The 20,686-nt window shown below is 43.3% G+C and overlaps 1 protein-coding gene across 2 annotated transcripts in view; it reads left to right on the top strand.

The window, feature by feature from the left end:
* Positions 1–20,111, top strand: part of SETD7 (SET domain containing 7, histone lysine methyltransferase) — a 45,394-nt gene extending 25,283 nt beyond the window's left edge. For both annotated transcript variants that reach the window (XM_032463771.1, XM_032463775.1), the window contains exons 6-9: positions 4,271–4,352; positions 6,677–6,794; positions 9,183–9,340; positions 14,363–20,111. In XM_032463771.1, the coding sequence (XP_032319662.1) occupies positions 4,271–4,352; positions 6,677–6,794; positions 9,183–9,340; positions 14,363–14,543 (539 nt within the window). In that variant the 3' untranslated portion in view covers positions 14,544–20,111. The remainder of the gene's footprint in view (positions 1–4,270; positions 4,353–6,676; positions 6,795–9,182; positions 9,341–14,362) is intronic.
* Positions 20,112–20,686: the final 575 nt, after the last annotated feature.

Raw genomic sequence — 20,686 nt, 5'->3', positions numbered from 1 at the left:
AAAAAATATAAATATATAAAATAATTTATTGTAGAAAATCTGGAAAATATACACATAAAATAATCGAGATTTTGTATTTTTGGGTGACACAACATAAGAAAGCCAATTGAATCGTTCTGATTCCTTGAAAACAATGTATGCATGTCTGTGTTTCCAATCCAAGTTGAGGCATAAGGAGAAGTAGAAAAAGTAATACATCTAGGCATTGATAGGCCGAAATAATATTTAGCTATTTGGTTCGGAAGGAGACTCTCCAAATAGCGGTTGTCCAAAAATAAGAAATCTAGTACTTTACATTTAGGTCCAACTTGGGTTGTTATAAATGTCTCAGTTTTTGTTTTTTTAAGTTAAAAACTGAGGCATTTTAAATGCAATGTGGGATTCTGGATTGGATCCTGGAACAGAAAAAAAGGATATTTGTGGGAAAACTGGTGAAATCTGAATAAAGTCTAGAGTTCAGTCAATAGTAGTGCAGCTATGTTGGTTTCTTAATTTGGACAAACGTACCATGTAACTTAAGAAATTAACATTAGGAGGAGCAGTGAGGGCTACTGGGGACTCTCTGTACTATCTCTGCAGCTTTTCTGTAAATATAAAATCATTCCAGAATGAAAAATTGGTTTTACTTAAGGGAAACAGTAATCTTTGAACTTCAAACTCTAATATCTGTGCTCTTCCCATATGTTCTCAAAGGAGACAGTGTTACAATGTTTAGAAATGAGGAGACTCCAATCAGGGCAAGATCCCAGTTGGTGATACAGATTTTAAAACCTCAGAAGTGGCATTATTTTTAGTGGCAAGAGTCTTGAACTTAAGAGTCCCCTCCTTTGAGTCTCAGCCCCAATATTTACTGTATTATGGTCTTAGGCAGGTTATTTATCCTTCCAGAACCTATTTCTTTATCATAAAATACTTAATAAGTCACTTCCCTGTCCCAAAATGTGTTTCATACTTATACCAAGGAGAATGTAATAACCACAGTAACTTTCATGATGGGGATTCATGGGAGGTGCCCACTTCCTCGTCAATTAAGAAGATATGATTAATAATTACATACCCCCAACTTGATTCATAAAAAGAATTGAGCCAGATCTAATACATAAGGGTTGAATTTTACTGAATTATATGTCTTTTAAAAGTTCATACCACTTTATCAAAATCCCCTAGGACAGTTGTTAAAAAGAAAAAACAAACCAAAAAGCCACGACTCTGAATCTCAGGGGGTGGGCTGGGTGCCTAAGAATCTGCAACTTAGTGTGGAAGCAACCTAAATGTCCACCAACAGATGACTGGGTAAAAAAGTTGTGGTATATTTATACAATGGAATACTACTCAATCATAAAAAAGAAGGAAATCATGCCATTTGCAGCAACGTGGATGGACCCAGAGATTGTCATTCTAAGTGAAGTAAGCCAGAAAGAGAAAGAAAAATACCATATGATATACCATAAAAAAAGAAGAAAAGAAAAAAGACACTAGGAACTCATCTATAAAACAGAAACAGACTCACAGAAATAGTAAACAGTCTTATGGTTACTGGGGGAAGTGGGTGGGAAGGGATAAATTTGGGAGTTCGAGATTTGCAAATGATAACCACTATATATAAAAGTAGATTTAAAGAATAACAAGTTTCTTCTATATAGCACAGGGAACTATATTCAATATCTTGTAGTAACCTATAATGAAAAAGAATATGAAGACGAATATATGTACATATATGCATAACTAGGACATTGTGCTGTACACTAGAAATTGATACATTGTAACTGGCTATACTTCAATTTTATATATATACAGTAAAAAAGAATCTACAATTTAGTAAATACCCAGGTAGACAGTTCTGAGTTTGAAGATCATTGCTTTAGGTTGTCAGAATTCATTAAAAAAAAAATAGACAAGATATTGGCACTTCCCATAAAACCCCATCAGGAAAGTTGTTATGGTTATTACCTTCTCCTTGGTATAAGTACAGAATACATTTTGGGAAATGCGGGTGATCATTCTCAGGGGAAATATTTTTCTTAGGACTCCTGGTTGCAAATAACAAACACCCTCTTCAAACTAACTTAAGGCCAAAAAAAAAAGAGGGGTTGCATTTATTGGCAAGACTCTAGCAGGCCTCAGTTATTTTAAGGATATGTGAACAATGTGGGTCTCAAAAGAGTCAGGAACCATAGCCGCTTTGGGGACTCGGAAGAACCAGATCCTTACTCTGTGTTCTGTCCCCTCTGTGTCTCCCCCTCCTCTAACCAGTTACAATGATAGAACCACTGACCAGCTGACAGATGAGGGCTTTCGGGGTCCTGTGGCCTCGGGTCCAGTGGCTGGGGGAGGAGGAGGAAAATAGATTACAAATATCTGAAGTCCTCCTCGCGGACTTCCCCCTCCACACCCTTCCTCTTCATGCTTCCGGAACCACAAACTGCTTCGGCCTCTCTACTTTCTCTGTGCTGATTTTCTCCTTGTGCCTCTGGCCGGAATTTCTTCTCTCCGCACAGGAATCCCATTCCCTGGCTAATTCCTATTCCATCTTTATGGCTTGGCTAACCTCTTAGAATTAATGTTTGTCAAGTGAATGGATGAATTCTAGTCTAAAGGTCATAGTATAAACGATAGGCCAAAGGAGGAGAAGTCAAGGATGCCGTCTGTCTGTCCGGAGCACAGGCCTGGCTGTCTAAGGGAGCAGAGGGAGGGACAGTGTGCGCTGGAGGAGATGCACCAACTCCTTGAGGGCAGGAAGAGACGTGCTCTCGTCTGTGTCTGCACAGCCCCAAACACGGTGCTTTCCCAGTAGCTGGCACTTAGTACATTTGTGAAGAAAGTTTTAGCCTCAGGAAAGGAGATGGGAGTTCATAGGAGAAATTCTGCATACTAGAACATGTATTCCACAGAAATATTTGGCTTTAAAGTGTAGTTTTTTGTTCCTCTTTTGAACTAACTTCCTTTCCTGGGTTGCGGGCTAGTCCAGATGCGTGCCTCAACCTTTCCCTGCCCAGCGGTTACTGCAGGGCCTTCTGCCCTTTGCGGGCTGCATTTCCCAGCCTCTTGTGCATCTGCCTTCTGTCTGGGTTTGGCCACAGGGAGGCGCTGGCCGGGGACACAGAGAGGGAAGGGAGCAGGGAGAAGCTCTCTGTGTCCAGCCAAGTCCCCCTGATTCCATCTCCCACCAGGACCGATCCCCATGGGGCCAGCTTCCCTGGGCTCCCCGGGGCTCTAGAGCTCTGGGAACACCTCTGCCTTTGTCCCTGTGGTTCAGACTTTCAGTCCTGCTCTTGCCAGTCTGCAGGCTCCTCGTTGCCCTGTTCGGCTTCTCAGCATTTCTGTGCTCTGTATAACCAATTCTCAGAATTAAGTTCTCTCTCTTTGAGATGCTCAAATGGTCTGTTTCCTGGTTAGACACTGACAGATCTGGATTGTTCTGACTTTTAGTTTGAGACATTAATTTGGGTTTTGATTGTATTAAAAAAACAGAACCAAGACCTGGTAACCATTGGTAACCACTAAGGAATTGTTTAATGGAATAATTTATGATGCCTTAGTGCCTAAAATAATTGACTTTGCAGGATTGAGCCCTCCAGTTCCAAAACTTGTTTCTTTACTTATTAGCCTTTGGAACACCGGATGTCTTTCCTGTACTCTGGGAGCATTCTCTGCAGCTAATTCTTTGCAGAGGACTGATGTTAATTCTAGGACGGTTGTCTGCCTTCGTTTCTGGAATAAATCACTAATTGGCTTTTGAACCACTTTAATAGAAATAAGATGACTTTGTTAATGCTTTATCAAAAGCAGTCTGTTCTCCTTAATTCTGGTGAGGCTGACTGTTTATTTTTAGTGAAGGAGACAATTGCCAAGGGTGGGTGGTTGGATTCTACAGACTGTGTCTAGGATGAAGAAGACCACAGGAAAAATTTAAAATTATTACCCAGTCTGATCTGCCAGAGAGATCTCAAATTTTCGTGACAGAGCATTTTCTTGATTAAAAAATATTAATGACACAAGCAGCTCTTAAACTATTTGAATAAAGAAAATGCAAAAGCAAAAATAGGATTTTAAGAGATACTTCTAATGGCTCTTCATTATGACCTGAAAATAAAACTCTAGAGCAAATCTAAATACTATCCATTTATATCGAAGAATTTCATTCTAGTTGGTGTAACTTGAATAACATCTTTCATTATTTACCTCTTTCTGGTCCCTTGAATGGAGAGAAATGTTTTAAATGTCCTTCCCTGACTCTGGGCCTGGGCTGAGCTTTTTGTTTGCTTTCCAGGTTCGGTGTACCATTTTGATAAGTCAACTTCATCTTGCATTTCTGCCAATGCTCTTCTTCCAGATCCGTATGAAGCAGAGAGGTAATTTTTTCCTTGTGGTTTTGATGGCACTGTTTCTGTGAGATTAAATTACCCCTGTGGTAGGAATTAATGCTCCTCTGTGGCTCTGCTCAGGCCGAGTTCCTGAGCAGAAAAACATACTCAGATATTCTGGGGAAGAGTTCTTTTATTCTCATACAGAATCTGTCCCTGTAAGAGAGTTTCTCCACCCATCAAGCACAGAACATGTGTCAGTCCCAGAATGAAACTTCTGCGAAGAGAGAGCGGTTGGGCCAGGCAGCCAGTTGTGCCCTGCCCAAGTGTCCCCTTTCTTGGGGCTCTAGTGCCACAATTTGTGTCTCAGCCCCTGCTTGCCCCTAGGGAGCATTTCACGCTCTGCATAGCTCTAGCCGAGGCAGAGACCGGATGCCTCCTTTTCTACCTCGCCCAGCCGATGGGGTCTGGAACACAAGATAATTTCTTCGGTCACAAAGGGAAGACAGGCATGAAATAAAGAAAATATAAGAAGCATAAAGAACATGCCAGCTTGTAAATGACAAGTTTCTTATTTTATGAGTTCCCTCCCAGAGGGTCAAGCCCTGTTCCATTTCATAACTTATCTAAACTCCACTCTTGACTCCTTATGTGGCTTTCTCTGGTCCCCTGCCTGGAATTCTTACTCCCCAGCCACTGGCCTGTTTGTGGGTAAGAGCGCCACCTGCAGTTGGCTTTCTCGTTGCCTTGCTCTGTAAGCACGACCTCCGTTCCATTTCTGTTCCATCTGTCTGAGAAAAGGCCTCTTCCCTGGTTTGACAGGGCTGACACCACAATGTCACAGTGAATGAATGGCCTCTTTCTTGCCACGAGGCTCTGGCCCGTTGACAAAGGGAAGAGTCTGGTCTCTTGTTAGCCACCCAAACACAACAGCACCGTAACCCAGTCTTTTTTTGTTACTGTCATTGTGGTGATGCCCCATAACAACACCTTTAAACTATCAGTGATTTAAGAAAGCAGACATTTTATTTTAGGCTCGTGATTCTGTAGATGGGCAGAGGCTCAGCCGCTTTGGACGGCGATCCTCTTGGCTCAGCCGGACTAGGCTGCCGTCCAGGTTTCACGTTGGGCTCCGGTCTGTCTCACATGCCTTCCTTCGAAGACTCAGGCTAAAGGAACAACAGCCCCCTGGGGCATCTTCTTCTTGTGGAGATGAATGGAAGCCAAGGAGGCTGGTAGAAACTTGCCGTGCTTCTTAACCCCCAAGACCCAGCCTGGCAGTCACTTCTGCCCACCTTCTAGTAGCAAAGCAGATCACACCAAGCCCGGAGCCCATCAGGCAGGGAGGTGTTCTCTGCCTGAGCTGAAGGAAGCGAGGGAGGTCACACAGCCAAGTGGCAGGGTGTAGAATTCTGTCCCAGGGAGGGTGTCAGGAGGTGGAGGCACTAATTCAGCCTTCTAGTCTGAATGAAGATGACCCGCTCCACCAGTCACTGCATCCCCAGGGCTCGAAGAACTGAAACTGTGGATGGGGCATGTCCTGGCTCACTAAATCCAGCTCCGGAGTTGTGAGAGCTGTTTTCTTATTAACCAGTGGTTGGCAAACTTGTTCTGTAAAGGGCTGCTTAGTATTTTAGGCTTTTGCAACTACTCAAGTCTGCCTTTGTAATGCTAAAGCAGTCATAGATAACACTGAGCAAGTGGGTGCGGCTGTGTCTCCAAAAAAACTTCACAAAAATGGACAACAGCCAGATTTGGTCCTTGGGCCGTAGCTGGCTGTTCTGTTATAAATTCCTTTGCTGATAACTGATAGATTGTGCTCTATGCTGGAATTTGACACAACACTGTAAAATGACTATAACCCAATTTAAAAAATGTTTAAATAAATAAATTCCTTTGCTGGGAAATGCTCATTGGATATATTTTATTAACTGTTTGTCACTCTGTCATGTAAAGGGTCCATCTTGAGGCTTCATTACAACAGCCTTTCCCTGCTACATGGCATAGAGAAACTTGGGTATAGCTTTAATTAGTTTGGGGAAATGTTTGCCTTGTCCTGGAAGATGGTGGAAATTGTCATTAACTAAAAACATAAAAATTTTTAAAAGCCTTCCATCAAGCAATGGGTGACTTTGTGAATATACACTAATAACCCCTGTATTAGGGAGCAGTAAGAGACATAAGTATCGGTTCTCCAATTTCCAATGCCAAAATCTGTGGCTTAATTTTTCCTTACTTCCTCGTGGAATTATTATGAACTGACATGTTGGATTCCATAGCCATAATGGCATTTTTGTGGTTAATGTAAGGAATGACATATCAAACCAAAAAAAAAAAAAAAGAGTCATTATTTGCCCTTTTTTTCTATTTAGGGTTTATGTTGCTGACTCTCTCATTTCTAGTGCTGGAGAAGGACTGTTTTCAAAGGTAGCCATGGGACCTAATACTGTTATGTCTTTTTATAATGGAGTCCGAATTACACACCAAGAGGTGAGTGGGGTAGAAGTGGAAAATTGGCTTGATTGGTTAAAGGGCTTTGTTTCAAACACCCTTAATTTTCTCATTATTTCCTTTATTTTAATATTCACTAGAAATATGGAGGGACAAAAAGCTAGGCTCTTTTGTAAATGCTTGGATATTGTGTTATAGCAGGGCCTCAGACTGCTGTAGCAAAAACACCACAGAGTCAGTAGCTTATACACAACAAAATGTCTTCCTGTGGAATGATAAAGGGCAAAATGCTGTGAAATGATCAAGTCCCTGTACATTCAAAGCAGTCGCACAGGCTGTCAGTGCACTCAAACCAAGCTGTGGTCAGCCACACAGTGTCCCCTGTGACAGTCAGTCCCGAGAGTCCAAGACATTCAGCCTATGGAAGGTGGCTCAGGATACTGATATGTAATTTATGTATTCAAAGATTCCACAGCTAAGGAAACTGCAGCCCACAGAGGTTAAGCAATTTGCCCAAGGTTACCAGCAGAGTTCAGGCAGGGTTTCAAATAGCAGACCCTGGCTCTGTGCTGAAACTCACTATGTAAATCAATGAGGTGCCCTCCCTGCCCTCACAAAATTTAGATTCTGCTGGGGAGATGAGAAAAATAACACAACTAGTGACAACCTAAGGTAAATGGTACCAAGTGCCACATATCGTATCTCATGACAGTTCTGAAATATCAAGAGCCATGACAATTTTTTTCACTTTCATCACTGCTGTGTCTCCTGAACCTGGAACAGTGCCTGGCCTATGGTAGGCGTTCTGTCAATATCTGTTGATTGAATATCAGATACAAATAAAAGTAATGGTAGTTTAGAGCCGGGAGAGAGGCTATACCTCTGAGAGTCAACAGCTTTGAATGGAAGTGCAATCCTATTTATTCCAAAAGGCTGTCATCCACAGATCCTGGGACATGTTGGTCGGGAGTGGTTGGGGAAGGGAAGCAAAAGGCTGTCATCCACAGATCCTGGGGCATGTTGGTCGGGAGTGGTTGGGGAAGGGAAGCAAAAGGCTGTCATCCACAGATCCTGGGGCATGTTGGTCGGGAGTGGTTGGGGAAGGGAAGCCTGTTGCTTGCACTGCAGATGGTGAGTCCTGTTGTGGATGAGAAAGGGCCCTGGTTGTCCGTGACTGTCTGCTGGTCACATTGACTGCCCACCTGCAACAAAGGTGTAGAAATTTCCTGAAATGCAGCTTTGCCTTCCTTCCGTTTCTGGTTCCATTTGATGTTCTTACTTTCATGTTTCTTTTGCCTCATCTTTCTCACTGTAGGGGTTCAAGGGATTGGGGGGCTGATCTGAGAAAAGACCACAAGAGGCGACCACGCACAGCCAGCTTTGTAGATGCTGGGTGGTGACTGGACAGGTTGCAATGAGAGGGGACATCCTCCCAGCATGAGACCGTTCAGAGGCTTATCACCGTCCAGAGGAGTGAAGGGCAAGGGAACTTGTGGGAAAGAGAGGGATCAGAAAGGGGCGGACAGGTCTAGGTGATGTGTAGTGTGGGAGGAGTCTCTGGGCCAAAGAGCTCCCAAGGACAGCTACATCTGGTGTCTTTATGGTCCTGGGTTTATCCATCTATTCCTAGCAGATGTGGTGAGGTTTCATGGGTTACGCAGCAGACTCGGAATGGCTAAAACTCTGCTCTATTTGGGCTATTTAAAAAACAGTGGGATGTGTAAAATTTTTTTATTTTTATAGTTCTTTTTAATTTTTTAATTATTATTATTTTATTAATGGTGGTACTAGGGATTGAACGCAGGACCTCCTGCATGCTAAGCACGTGCTCTACCACTGAGCTATACCCTCCCCATCTACAATTTTGAGTTTGGTGCGGGTGAGCTTTTGAGGTAACAGGTCTCAGCCCACAGTGAAGAGATAAACAACCCAGGGGCCAATACACAGAGGCCCTCTTTGACTCACTTATATAACACTCACCTGTTTTTAATTCAAGACATCTGGCTATATTTGTGTGTCTTTATAAGGGACTTTAAATCCTTTTTTTCATCTAAGATAAAGGAAAAATCAATAAAGAGTGTACCTGCCTGGTGCTGCCCACAACTGCCTCTTGCACCATTGGTGTTCAGTGTTTGCCCCCATCCAGGTGCCAGGGGTGCCTTAGGCTGTTTTCATGTATGTGGCACTCAAATCATGAATTTTAAGGATAAATGAGTTAACATCTCCAGTGTCGTTTGAGCTCTTGGGAGGAAGGTCCTTTCTGTTTTTATTTTATTATTTTTAAATTTTTATTATTATTTATTTTACGGGAGATACTGGAGATTGAACCCAGGACTTCATGCATGCTAAGCACGTGCTCTACCACCTGAGCTATATCCTCCCTGCCAACAAGATCCTTTCCAATGTTCGCTTTCTTGTTTTCTGCAGGTTGACAGCAGGGACTGGGCGCTCAACGGGAACACCCTCTCCCTCGATGAAGAGACGGTCATTGACGTGCCTGAGCCCTACAACCACGTATCCAAGTACCGTGCCTCCTTGGGACACAAGGCGAATCACTCCTTCACTCCAAACTGCATCTACGACCTGTGAGTACGACACCGGGCTGCCAGTGGCCGGGGCGGGTCTGTGCCATGGGGCCGCGGGAATGAGCAGGGCACCGAAAAGGTGTCATCCTGCCCCGGTGCAGACCGCTCCCTCAGAATATCTGAGCATCCTCTGCCCGGGGCCTCGTGCTTATGACTGGAAACTCAGAGTCTAAACAGCCCCACCCTTGGGCCTTGGCAGGCAGGCTAAGAAATGGAAACATGGTAGAAATGTTATGGAAACACTAGATTTAATGATCACTGTTTTATTGTGGCTTTTTTGTTTTTCGGTTGTCTCATTCTGGAAATTTAAGGATCCTGTTATTTGAAGTCATGGTACAAATTGAAATTACTCTGCACAGTGGAAATTAGGGGATCCCTCTATGATATAAAAGGAAGGAAGACAATAAAATCTCAAGCCTAGAGCATGAGGTCTTGGTGTTGGGGAAAAACTGTAAAATCAGAGTCCTTATCATCTGGCAATCAAGAGGAATGAAATAGTGACACGCTACAGCATGGATGAGCCTTGAAAACGTGCTCAGTGCAAGAAGCCAGTCACAAGAGACCATGCAGTATATGATTCCATTGATATCAATGGTCCACTCGAGCCATAGAGACAGAAGGCAGATCAGCAGTTGCCAGAGCTGAGGGTGGGATGGGGGGATGGAGGTTGATGGCTAATGAGTATGGAGGGTCCCATTAAGGGTGATAAAAGCTTCTAAAATTAGTGCTGATGGTTGCACAACTGAAAACCACTGAATCATACACTTGAAAAGAATGAATTTTATGAGATATGAATTATATCTCCATAAAGCTGTTATTTTTAAAAAATCAAATAATTCAACCTCCCTTTTGGTTTGAGCCTCCCCTTCCAACTGCTCAGTGAACCTCTTCTTGGAAACCTCCATGATGAGGGGCTTAGCGTTATGCACAAAGGCGGCTGGCTGTCTGAACAAACAGATATTATGGAATTAGCTGTTGGGCACTGATGATTATAAAGTTCTTTCTGTTGAGCCCAAATGGTTTTCCCTGTAACATCCAGCCTTTGGCCCTAATTATCTCCCTTTCTTTCTTGTGTACAGTGTCAGTCTGTCTTCTGCTTAGCAGCCCTACAAATATTTTGGTAGTTTTCACATGCCCCCTGAAGGCTCTCTTCCCAGTCAGGCGTCTCTGACTAGTCCTTAAAGGACACAGCTGGGATTCTCTGGAAGCTCATCGCTGCTGTCCTTAGCTCAGCCTGAGAATGCCAGTTCCTCCTGGGAGCCAGGCAGCCGTGTGCAGCCTTTTCTGCTCAGCTGTGGTTTGCATTCCAGCGTCCTCTAGCTTGTTAACATAAGCAGGATCAGATCATGTGCATTTAATCTGAAAATTGCCATGATTTGAATGTCCCTTCTTGTATCCCTGAGATGGCTTTAAAATTGCTCTGGCAGTGACTTGCTCTCCTTGGCAGCCACTAACAAGTACTGAAGCTACAACTTCTGTTTAAAGGGCGAGTAGAAATGGCAAAGGACATGTGTCATGTGAAATGAAACTGACACTGTTATTAACTCCAAGGCTTTCATGGCCAGCGTGAATTAGGCCAAATCATCGTTCCAGGCTGCACACAGCTTAACAACAACCCTTTAAAGCAGTGGTAACTAACGATAACAAATGCTACTTAGCTCCTTAAAACAAATGAGTCCTGTGATTTCATTGCAAGGACATGATTTTTCTCATCAAAAAGAAGAGAGCACAGGAGACAAGAGAAGGAACCGTTTGTGCAAAGCCACGTCCCTGTTTCGAGTTTTTTTCCAAGCTTCATGTGAATGATTAGTTATCTCGGGTCATGGGGAGACTACCTGAAAAATAATCAGATCTAACTCATGGCATTCATTTGTTTCTAAAATCACCAGTATTGTTATGCACACTTTAACATAAACAGAACAACACTTCTGGAAGCTGTTTTAACTGTAGTCTGGTACAACGTGCCAAGGGGACAGATAGACAGGATCTACTTTCCTTGTTGTAAATATAGGTAACTTATCAACAAGAGGCCGAACTACGTGGCCCAGAGGTTTGGTCTGAGGGCTAATCATGCGGCCAGTGTTTCTTGAGCACTTCCTCTGGGTGGGCGCTGTGCTCAAGGCTTCTGTGCATGATCTCATTCAATCCTCCCAGTCACTCCATGGGGCAACTAGTATTACTGCTGATCCCAGATCACCAACAAGAAACGCAGGGCTCAGGGGGAGGGTATAGCTCGGTGGTTGAGTGTGTGCTTAGCATGCACAAGGTCCTGGGTTCAATCCCCAGTACCTCCATTAATAAAAAATTAATAAATAAATAAACCTAATTACCTCCCCCCCCCCAAAAAAGGAAGAAAAACTTAGGGCTCTTGGTCAAAGTGGAGAAGCACTCTTAACTGTTGTGCCTTAGGGCTGCCTTGAAGAATCAACACCTGAGACTGAGTTCTTTCTTTTCAGTCTGTCCATTTTCTACTGCCTGAAAAGAAGGATAATGAGCAAGAAAATGACCAGAGAACAATACTTCTTAGGCTTCTCATGGGATTTTTTCAGTGAATCAGAAGGTTAACTAGAATTCCCATTTCAAGGGTATTATTTGTTCATTTGAAGTGTAGTTTGCTTACAGTGTTGTGTTAGTTTCAGGTATACAGCAAAGTGATTCATTTCTATATATTCATATATACACATGTGTATTCTTTTTCATATGCTTTTCCATTATAGGCTTTTACAAGATATTGAACATAGTTCCCTGTGCTATACAACAGGACCTTGTTTATTTTATATATGGTAGTGTGTTATCTGTTAATCTCAAACTCCTAATTTATCCCTCCCCCGACCTTTCCCCTTTGGTAACCATAAATGTTTTCTATGTCTGTGAATCTGTTTCTGTTTTGTAAATAAGTTCATGTGTAATTTTTTTAAGATTCCACATATAAGTGATATATGATTATTTGTCTTTCTCTGATTTACTTCACTTAGTATGATACTCTCTAGGTCCACCCATGTTTCTGCAAATGACATTATTTTATTCTTTTTTATGGCTGAGTAGTACTCCACTGTGTGGAATATTATTTTTTAACAAAATATTTAATATAGAGACAGGGAGTTGTGATTTTCATAAGGAATTCCCACATCCCTGGCTCAGTGATGTCCTCGGTGATGGAGCAGGTCTGAGAGCTGTGCGTGGCTGAGTTCTCCCCAACTCCCGTGCGTGCTGACCCACATGGAAACTGATGCAAGTTGCCTCCTCGATTTGTGCCAGGCACTGTGTGAGGTGTTTTATTTATGTGACCCTATTTTGTCACCACAAAGACTCTTGGAGGCTAAGGATCACTGGTGTTATCATGATTTTGCAGATGAGGAAAGTGAAATTCAGAGACACAGAGGTGAGCTTTCCAGAAGGAGGCAGTAATAATGGATAGAACCAGGACTCACACCAGAGTCTTCGGACCCAAATCAAATGTGCTTTGGACACAGAGGCTCCCTCGGAGTGAGGGTGAGATTGTCCCCACACCGCAGACATACTCCTCTCCCACCCAGTGCGTGCCATCCAAAGCAGCACCTGGAACCTTCTCCTTTGGTGTCTCAGTGCCCTTTGTTCAAAATGGAACTGTAAATGAGAGAGACTGATTTGACCAGATGCATACAGAAGTAAGGTTAGTATTCTTCTGGTCGTGCCTTCCATGTGTCCGTTTTGGGTTTCGGCAGCTGCTAGCAGAGACCAGTCTATTAATACTTCCTTGGCTCCTGTTCTTCAGCAGGGAGCTGTGCAGGTGAGCCAGGCCGGGAGCCTCCGGCAGAGGAACAGAATCACAGCGTTAGCCTGGCTTCTGAGAGGTTCTGAGAGGCCTCGTTATGGGATGAGATGCCGCTCCTTTTACAGGATGCTTCACAGGAAATAGGAAAGCAGCGGGATGGCAGAGCAGTCTCCGCTCTCCTCTGGGAAAGACATCGTCATCTACTTTTATGCTAGAAAATAACTTTCTCTCTAGTACAGAACGGAATACAGAGTCTTTTGCTTTTGAAAAGGGCTCTTTCTTACAACTCCAGGAGTGCCCTGGTAAAGCCTTGCCCCGAGGCACAGCCAGGTAGTCTGATGCCACAGGCCAGACGAGCTGAGGTGCTGACAGTCTGCACTGTCATTAAAGACACACTTTCAAGACATGGAAGCAACTTAAATGTCCATCGACAGATGACTGCTTAAAGAAGATGTGGCATCTATGTATACACAATGGAACACTACTCAGCCATAAAAAGAGTGAAATAATGCCATTTGCAGCAACATGAATGGACCTAGCGATTGTTATACTAAGTGACGTAAGTCAAAGACAAATACCATACGATATCACTTATATGTGGAATCTAAAAAATGATACAAATGAACTTATTTACAAAACAGAAACAGACTCACAGACATAGAAAACAAAATTACAGTTACCAAAAGGGAAAGTGAGGGGCAGATAAATTAGGAGTCTGAGATTAGCAGATACAAACTACTATATACAGAATCAATAAACAACAAGGTCCTCCTGTATAGCACAGGGAACTATATTCAATAGCTTATAATAATCTATAATGAAAAAGAATGTGAAAAATAATATATGTGTATAAAAATCACTGTGCTGTACACCAGAAACTAACACCACATTGTAAATCAACTATATTTCAATTTTAAAAAAATGAATTTTTGTTCTGGATCCTGATTGTTAGTTTAGAAATAGAGTGCCAAATATGCTCAAAAAGGAAGATAGAGCCATGCTTTTTAAACTTTCGTGTACATAGGAATCACCTAGAGATGCTGTTAAAATGCAGGTTCTGATTCAGCAGGTCAGGGTGGAGGAGCCGAGCGTGTCCAAGCTGGGAGTGTCCAGCCACACTGATGCTGGCTCCTCTGTGGCCCACATGCTGAGGTCCTACCAGTGGTGTCCAGGGCAGAGCACGTGGGTGAGTCCTGCACCTGCCCTCTGGTGCTGCATCGCACCTCCTAGCCTGGCCCGGGAATGACCATGTGCATCTTGATGTCTAGGTTTGTCCACCCCCGCTTCGGGCCCATCAAATGCATCCGCACCCTGCGAGCTGTGGAGGCCGACGAGGAACTCACCGTTGCCTACGGCTACGACCACAGCCCCCCGGGAAAGAGTGGGCCTGAGGCCCCCGAGTGGTACCAGGTGGAGCTGAAGGCCTTCCAGGCCACCCAGCAGAAGTGAAAGGCCTGGCTCTGGGCTTCAGAGACCTGGAATGGAAACTTGGATCTATGCACTACGTTCATCCGACAACGGGACAACCAGGGACTGCTCATGCTGTGACATCACATCCTCTCACTCTGCGTTCGCAACGACTTTCTCGAATACTAACTAGGTTTGACTGTATTACTCATACCAGATTTAAAATTAGCTAGCCTCGCAACGACGCCCTACTGAGAGGTATTGCCGAGCGCTTGACATCAGACAGCGTGATGTTCTTGGGTGGTTCAAGTCTAAATCTGTACCACATTCAGAGATGCCAAATGATTAGACTGAAAAAGGGAAAAGGGGGTTTTTCAGTCATTTTTAGTCAGTGGTTTTTCCATGAGGTTTATTTCTATGGCCATTGCAAACCGTGTTATCACGCTTGCATACGCGCCATCTGGAGGAGAGAGAATTACTACATTTTTATTCTCTAAATGTAGTATAATTTGCCTTTTAACCTTTGATCTGTATCTTGCAATAGAATGGCTTTGTTTTTTCCCTAGCAAACAGAACCCCACTTTTTTGAGTCACTTCACCCCTTAGTCCTCTATCTTAGATATCTTTCACAAGAGAAAGCTTCCAAACAGACCTCGTGTCAGTGCCAGTGTGTAGGTCTCTCTGGCTCTCTCTATATCACTGTTTCATTATTATGTCCTGATATAAAGGCCTGGCTCATAGGGCCGGGCTATTATTATAGAATTATTATTCTCGCATGTAAACAAAGATATCTTTGCTTTAAGATGTGAGAAGAAATGAATTTACTTTGTTTGCATTAAGTTATGGAAGAGTTGTAATATATACTTTAAGAAAGAAGAGAGGGAAATTAGTATTTCTAAGCAGTAACTGTGGCAATTTTGCAATATCTTTAATAGTGCTAGTTTTTTTTTCTCCTTGAGTACACATTAAATGTACATAACCTAGAGCAGTCTGGCTGGTAGCACAGTGAATTGAATTCAAAAGTCAAATAGCGAACTTGAATTCTCAAACAGAATTCAAATGTTCGTTGTTTTTTATTTTAATCGCTACTGTTAAGAGAGACATACTGATCACTAGGTACAAAGCAAACCTTAACGCTAAAACTCTTCATCATTGTAATTTCAAAGCACCTCCCTGCTTCAAAGCCTCGTGAATTAAAAATAACACCTGTATAGTTTAAAAGCAGCGGTATCAATAGCATTTCAGCCATTTTGCTAGCCATGTGTAATCACAACCGCAGAAATAAGGAGAAAATCCCTGTTTTTTAGTTTAGCTAACTAGGTATGTAACATGACTGGGATTGCTCTGAATGAATTCTGAGAATTTGGGGGTTTTGTCAGCGCCCTCACCACAAGCCATAGCTGTGTCTTCTTGAGATGCCTCTTGGAGGAGCGGGGGGCTCTGGAAAGCAGCACTTACTCTGACCTGCAGCTGTCCGCAGGGGCATCTGTCACCAAGTCAGTTTGGTCTTGAAAGCTGAAGCCTTCCACACTGTGGTGATAATGGCTGAGTAGGGAAGGCCTGCTGGAAGCAGGAGAGAAAAGAAAAGGGCAAGAGGAAGTTTGCATTTCATGTCAGTTACACGTCACTCTGAGGAAGAACTTAACAAAAGTACTTGACCCGGGGCTGCTCACAACTTTCAGTTCTGACAGCTTCCAGGCACAGGATTCAGCCCTCAAGACAGTGACAGAAGTGGCCCTTTCCCTCTGTGAGCTCCCCAGTCCCCAGCAGTGCAGGCAGCTAGGGGGCAATGATTTCAGGGAGATGAGAAGTTACGAGGGCTGCCTGAAAGATCTTCCATGAAGAGAACTGATCAGAGCTTGCAGATGAAAGGGCACCAGGATAGGATGGCTTCTATTCTGTAGGAAGAGACCGTTACAGAAACTGTGACAGACGGGCAGTCTTGGGACTTGTGTTCTGATAGGTGCTTTACTTTAAACAAGTCCCACAGTGAGTGACCGTCTTTGGGATGGAACGATGGCTTTGATTCACCCCAGTCAGTTGGGTCATGGAGCCAGGTCAGGGAGTCGGGGGTTGGGGGGCACAGGTCACACCTCAGATGCAGCTAAACTCCCAAGGATTTTCTGCCTGAGGCGATACTGTGCCATGGAGGCTGAGGCTGCCATGGGGTGTAATATCTATCCCAAGGGGCTACTCACTCACCCCATTCAAGTGGAATTCTTCCTTCCTTCCTTCCTCCCTTCCTTCCTCCCTTCCTCTTTCTTTTCTTTCTTTCATAAAAGTGATTGAAGAGTTGTCAATGAATCCATTTTACAAAGGAGATAGTGAACGGTAACTCTCTGGGTTTAAAACCGGGCAGTGTGTGTCTGTGAGGTTCAGACAAATCAGAGGAAGCAATACACCCAAGATGACCCACCCCCATCCTTCCTCCACTCTTCCTTGTCCTTCTGGCTCCTGTGTCTTCCACCGACCCTTCCTCTTTCTCTTCTGTCTGTGAGGATGCCTGGTGTTCCTGTATAACCACCTGCCAGCTGGCCCCTCCCTCTCTCCCTCCCCTCCTGCTGGTCTCTCCGGCTCTGTGTGTGCCCCTTGGACCCTCTCTCCTGCACCCTCTGCAGGTACCTCTCTCCATCACTCTGCGTCCATACCTGGCTCTGCTGTTCCCGTCCCCTTGTCTCTCTCTCACACACACACACACTCCCAGATGTAAGGCTTTGTCACAGGTTGGGCTCAGAAGGGGGCCTTGAGATTCACTGTGCTCTGTCGATAGGTAGGTAAAACAGTCGAGGGGGTTGGGGTCCCAAAAGGAATTAACTGGTGAGGAAATAAGGCTCTGTTCCCTGTGTGAGCCAAAGTCTGACTGGGGGAAACCTGGGGATGTGTTTTTCTACTGAATCTGGACATCTGCTGTGGAAGGAATTATGTCAGGAAGCAGGTAGTTTCATCAGCATCGTAACAGAAATGTGGACGATTCCATGTGGTGGGGAATAAAGAAGGAACTGTATGCTCGCCCCCAAAATGGCTGGCGCCGAGGAGGGCATACGATGCCATGGTCTCAGGAGATTCACTCAGAGCCGTCTCAGTCCAGCTCCTGCATGACTAGCTCTTTCCTTAGCTGCTTTTCTATGACAAAATATTATCTTGTGTTAGAGTTAGGAATAGGAACTAATCTGTAGGAGTATGTCCACAAATGGGCATCTGAATGGACTCACAAATAAACAACTGTAAGGACTGAATTTCCAACACAAAGGATGATGAGATTAAAAAAGCAACAGGCAAGGAAGACTTGAGTTTCGCAGGACCTGTTCTTATTTTAACCTGCTTCATCCCTGGTCTACCCGAGAAACTGAGAAGGAAACTGGTTGTTCAAGACCTCTTTGAACTTGACTGGGGCTGCAGTTAAACTGATTTGCCCTCTGGGGGATCTTCACACTTGAAAAATAATTTCCTTGTCACCAACAACCTGAAAAGGCCAAAGTGGAGGCCAAGTATAACCATTTACAACATTTAATTATAACAAGTGAAACTGCAGTGACTGTGAACAGTGAATTCAAGGCTTGTCTTCTCAGTGAGTCAGTATGTGGCACTTGAGTAAATTTCCTTTAATATATGAAATTTTAAATCACTCACTGCAAAATGCATTTAAGATCTTCCAGGAAAGGTATCGTTTTCTGTTTTGCTTTGTTTGAAAACAGTTGCCTCAAGTTTCTGTCTTAAGAGTAGTGATTTAGAATCCAGACATCTTTTGTTTTAGAAAAACAAGCAAAAACCATGTTGCAAGACTGATAGTTGTCATGTTTAGTTGCCACAGATCAAAGGTTTACAAAATATATTAAATTTACATCTACTTGAGATAACTTGATAGATTGTTTTTTTTTTTTCCCCTTTGATCTTTCCCTTCAGGAATTTGAAGCTTCAGTGTCCATTTTGATTTTAAAAATACTAAATTGTAATGGTTTTATTTTGCCAAGTGTGTGCAGACATATTCAAAGCAATGACACTATTTCAAGCCATACAACTACAGGGATGGAAACCCTTTTCACAAATTTTAATGTGTTTGTATGTAAATAGATGTTTGTATGAAATATTTTCATGGTAGAATGAATATATTTAAATGCAGTTGAATTATTCCAGTGCTATTTAAACAAATTACAAAATTTTTTTGGTGAGAATTATCTGAGTCTATTGAGATAGAACGCAGATCAACTTTGATTTTTACAAAATCAAAAGCCTACAGATAACTCTGACTCGTGGCAACTTCCCCGCGTTGTTGCACCTGACGTGGAGAGAGCTTGTAGGCTTCCCCAGTGCCTCAGCCGCTTCCTGGTGGAAGTTAGGTGCTCGTGGAGGTGTGTCACCACCTTTAGTGACATCACTCCAGGCCTCTGGGGGCCTGTGAGTGACTCAGAGGCATTAGAGACACCGGTGCAGTTATCCGGAGCACAATTTCTTTGCAGGGCAGCAGAATCAGAAGCCAGACGTGGCCGTGTGAACCTCAGAACTGGGTTTCCTGGCCACCATCCACCGCCACCCTTACTGCCTAGTCTCACACGGCAGGGAGGCTGCCCTCAGTGGAGTTGGGGTTCAGACCCCCGGGTGGGACTTCACGGTTTTGCCAGCAGTCCCTGCCTCCTGGCCTCCACCTCGCAGAGAGTACGGAGGAGGGTGCTGCTGGCCAGGGGCCCATTTCTCAGCACAGTACACTTCCTGTCTCAGCTCTGGGAGACTATGCACCCAAGCACCCAACTTCCAACCAGAGAGAGACATCCTTGGATAATGCAGATCCCTGCTTCCTCTGTCTGTGACTTTACACATCATTGTTAGAAGTCGTTTTAACATCAAGACCAATCACATCCCTAGGACATACCTCCCAACTCCCCTGACTCTTACTGGAACACTCCCTTACAATGATATTCAACTTGAGTGGGTTGTTTTTTTTTTTCCACTTCGGTCCTGGATATAGTGAAATGATAAATATGATGACAGATTTTCACTGTGTATACTAGCAATATGTACACACATGCCGATGTATCTTAACATACAATTTGGTTACATTTTGGATGACTGTCGTTAATCTCAATTCATGTATTGGGAAACTACAGGGACTACGTCATGTCTGCTTTTCATAGAAGAAAGTTGGGTTCATGGTTCTGAGTGCCCTACTTTAAATGTTTTTCCTCCTCGGTTTTCTGTATTCTCTTTTTATCCTGAAATGCATTGATTAGGTTGTGAGGTATGTTTAAGGATTGGAAGCCAGGGGAATGCTTTCGGCATTTATTACAACCAAAAGTTAACCTCATCACAGTTAACGAGCATCTTTGATTGGTCTTTTGTGGAATCTGAACTAAATCTATGAGCCTTATTCAATATCTATAATTCTATGATTTTTTTAAATTATGGGAAATTAATGAAAGATGTTTACATGAATAATGTTTGCCCTTACTGTGTTATGAATGAGTTTTTTGTAGTGTGTCTGGGTGCATGTGCAAGAGAGTAGGAAAAATGTTTCTGAAACAAAACTTGACAAATATTTGTAATGAAAAGTAAATTTAAAGATTGCTATAATTGCGCTATAGAAACAATGCAAGTATTAAACAAAATATACAATCACCTGTCATTGTCTTCCTTTGGGCAGAAAGGCAGTAACAATTCTCATATCATGTCTACCCGTATATTTAAATTACTAAGCAAACTTTACATTTGAAGTTGTTTTAAAATATTGTTAACCTTTACCATTTTCAAAGCATGATAGGAAGACCCAAGGGAGGGGTACAGAAAGGTTAGGAACTTACTGTGTACTTGGCATGATGCCACATACACCCATGAATCCAGAAAAATCAGCAACATCAGCCAAAGGTACCTGACTGACTACATAAATGTTAAGGGTGTTAAACATAAATGAGATATGTGATCAGGGGGAATATCTGAAGAATGGTCACCTTCAACTCGTGGTTGAAGATACAGGAATGTTGTTAGGTGGTGTGGCACCTCTTGATCTTAGGACAGCTTTGAACCAAGGAAGCCAGGAATCCCTTACTTCTGCCCAATCACAGTCAACATTCCCAGACTCTCGCCTACAACGTTCACAAAGCCAATGACAAAGTGGGTAGAAAAGTGCTTTGCTATCAGCTGGGCCATCTGCCCAGGACCCCAAAGCAGTGAGTTCTAGTAGGCTGTGCCAGGCC

The sequence above is a fragment of the Camelus ferus genome, chromosome 2, assembly GCF_009834535.1.
Source record: "Camelus ferus isolate YT-003-E chromosome 2, BCGSAC_Cfer_1.0, whole genome shotgun sequence".
In the NCBI taxonomy this organism is placed as follows: domain Eukaryota; kingdom Metazoa; phylum Chordata; class Mammalia; order Artiodactyla; family Camelidae; genus Camelus; species Camelus ferus.
Note: the sequence above shows the minus strand (reverse complement) of the source record. Positions and strands in the feature narration are given on the sequence as shown.